This window comes from Triticum dicoccoides, chromosome 4A, assembly GCF_002162155.2.
Source record: "Triticum dicoccoides isolate Atlit2015 ecotype Zavitan chromosome 4A, WEW_v2.0, whole genome shotgun sequence".
NCBI classification, from domain to species: domain Eukaryota; kingdom Viridiplantae; phylum Streptophyta; class Magnoliopsida; order Poales; family Poaceae; genus Triticum; species Triticum dicoccoides.
Window position 1 is genome coordinate 602,773,349 of NC_041386.1, and position 572 is coordinate 602,773,920.

Consider the following 572-nt stretch of genomic DNA (forward strand, 5'->3'; position numbering starts at 1 on the left):
GTTATTGAACATCTTAGATTTTGATTAGTCTGGTAGCTTCGATGTTCAAATAGAAGTATTCATTGGTTAAATCATTTGCTATTAAATGGCTAATCATAGGAGGGTGTGCATAGCATGAATACACTTGCTATCCAATTATTATTTTTTGTACCCCTAGTGGAGTAATGGAGTGATAAACTTTTGACTTGCAGACACTGGTGAGCTCTCTTGAGACAAAAATAGAGGAAACGGAAGAGAGGTTTCAAGAACAAGACCAAGTCAGAGAAGAGTCTATGAAGAAAGCTACAGAGGCAGAGTCACAGCTAAATCAACTAAAGAATGCATTTCTAAGGTTCTTCTTTCATGTTGTATTTGATATAAACTCGTGATGCTGGTAAATGCTTCTATCCTTTATTAACCAAGCCATCTTATGTTAAACGATTGCAATTATTTCCATGACCAGCCTTCGAGAGAAGTTGGCTAGTGCAGAAGCAGAGATCATTAATCTCCGACAACATGCTGCGAGACCAAGACCTGATCCTTTGCTTAACATGCATAAAAAATCTGTAATCTCTCTCTCTCTCTCTCTCTCT

At 37.6% G+C, this 572-nt stretch overlaps 1 protein-coding gene across 1 annotated transcript in view; it reads left to right on the forward strand.

Annotated features, from left to right (window-relative positions):
• The window catches only part of LOC119283769 (myosin-14-like), a 15,234-nt gene that overhangs the window by 10,401 nt on the left and 4,261 nt on the right, over window positions 1-572 (forward strand). Inside the window, exons 24-25 of the mRNA XM_037563180.1 lie at window positions 192-331; window positions 443-545. Coding sequence (XP_037419077.1) covers window positions 192-331; window positions 443-545 — 243 coding nt within the window. The remainder of the gene's footprint in view (window positions 1-191; window positions 332-442; window positions 546-572) is intronic.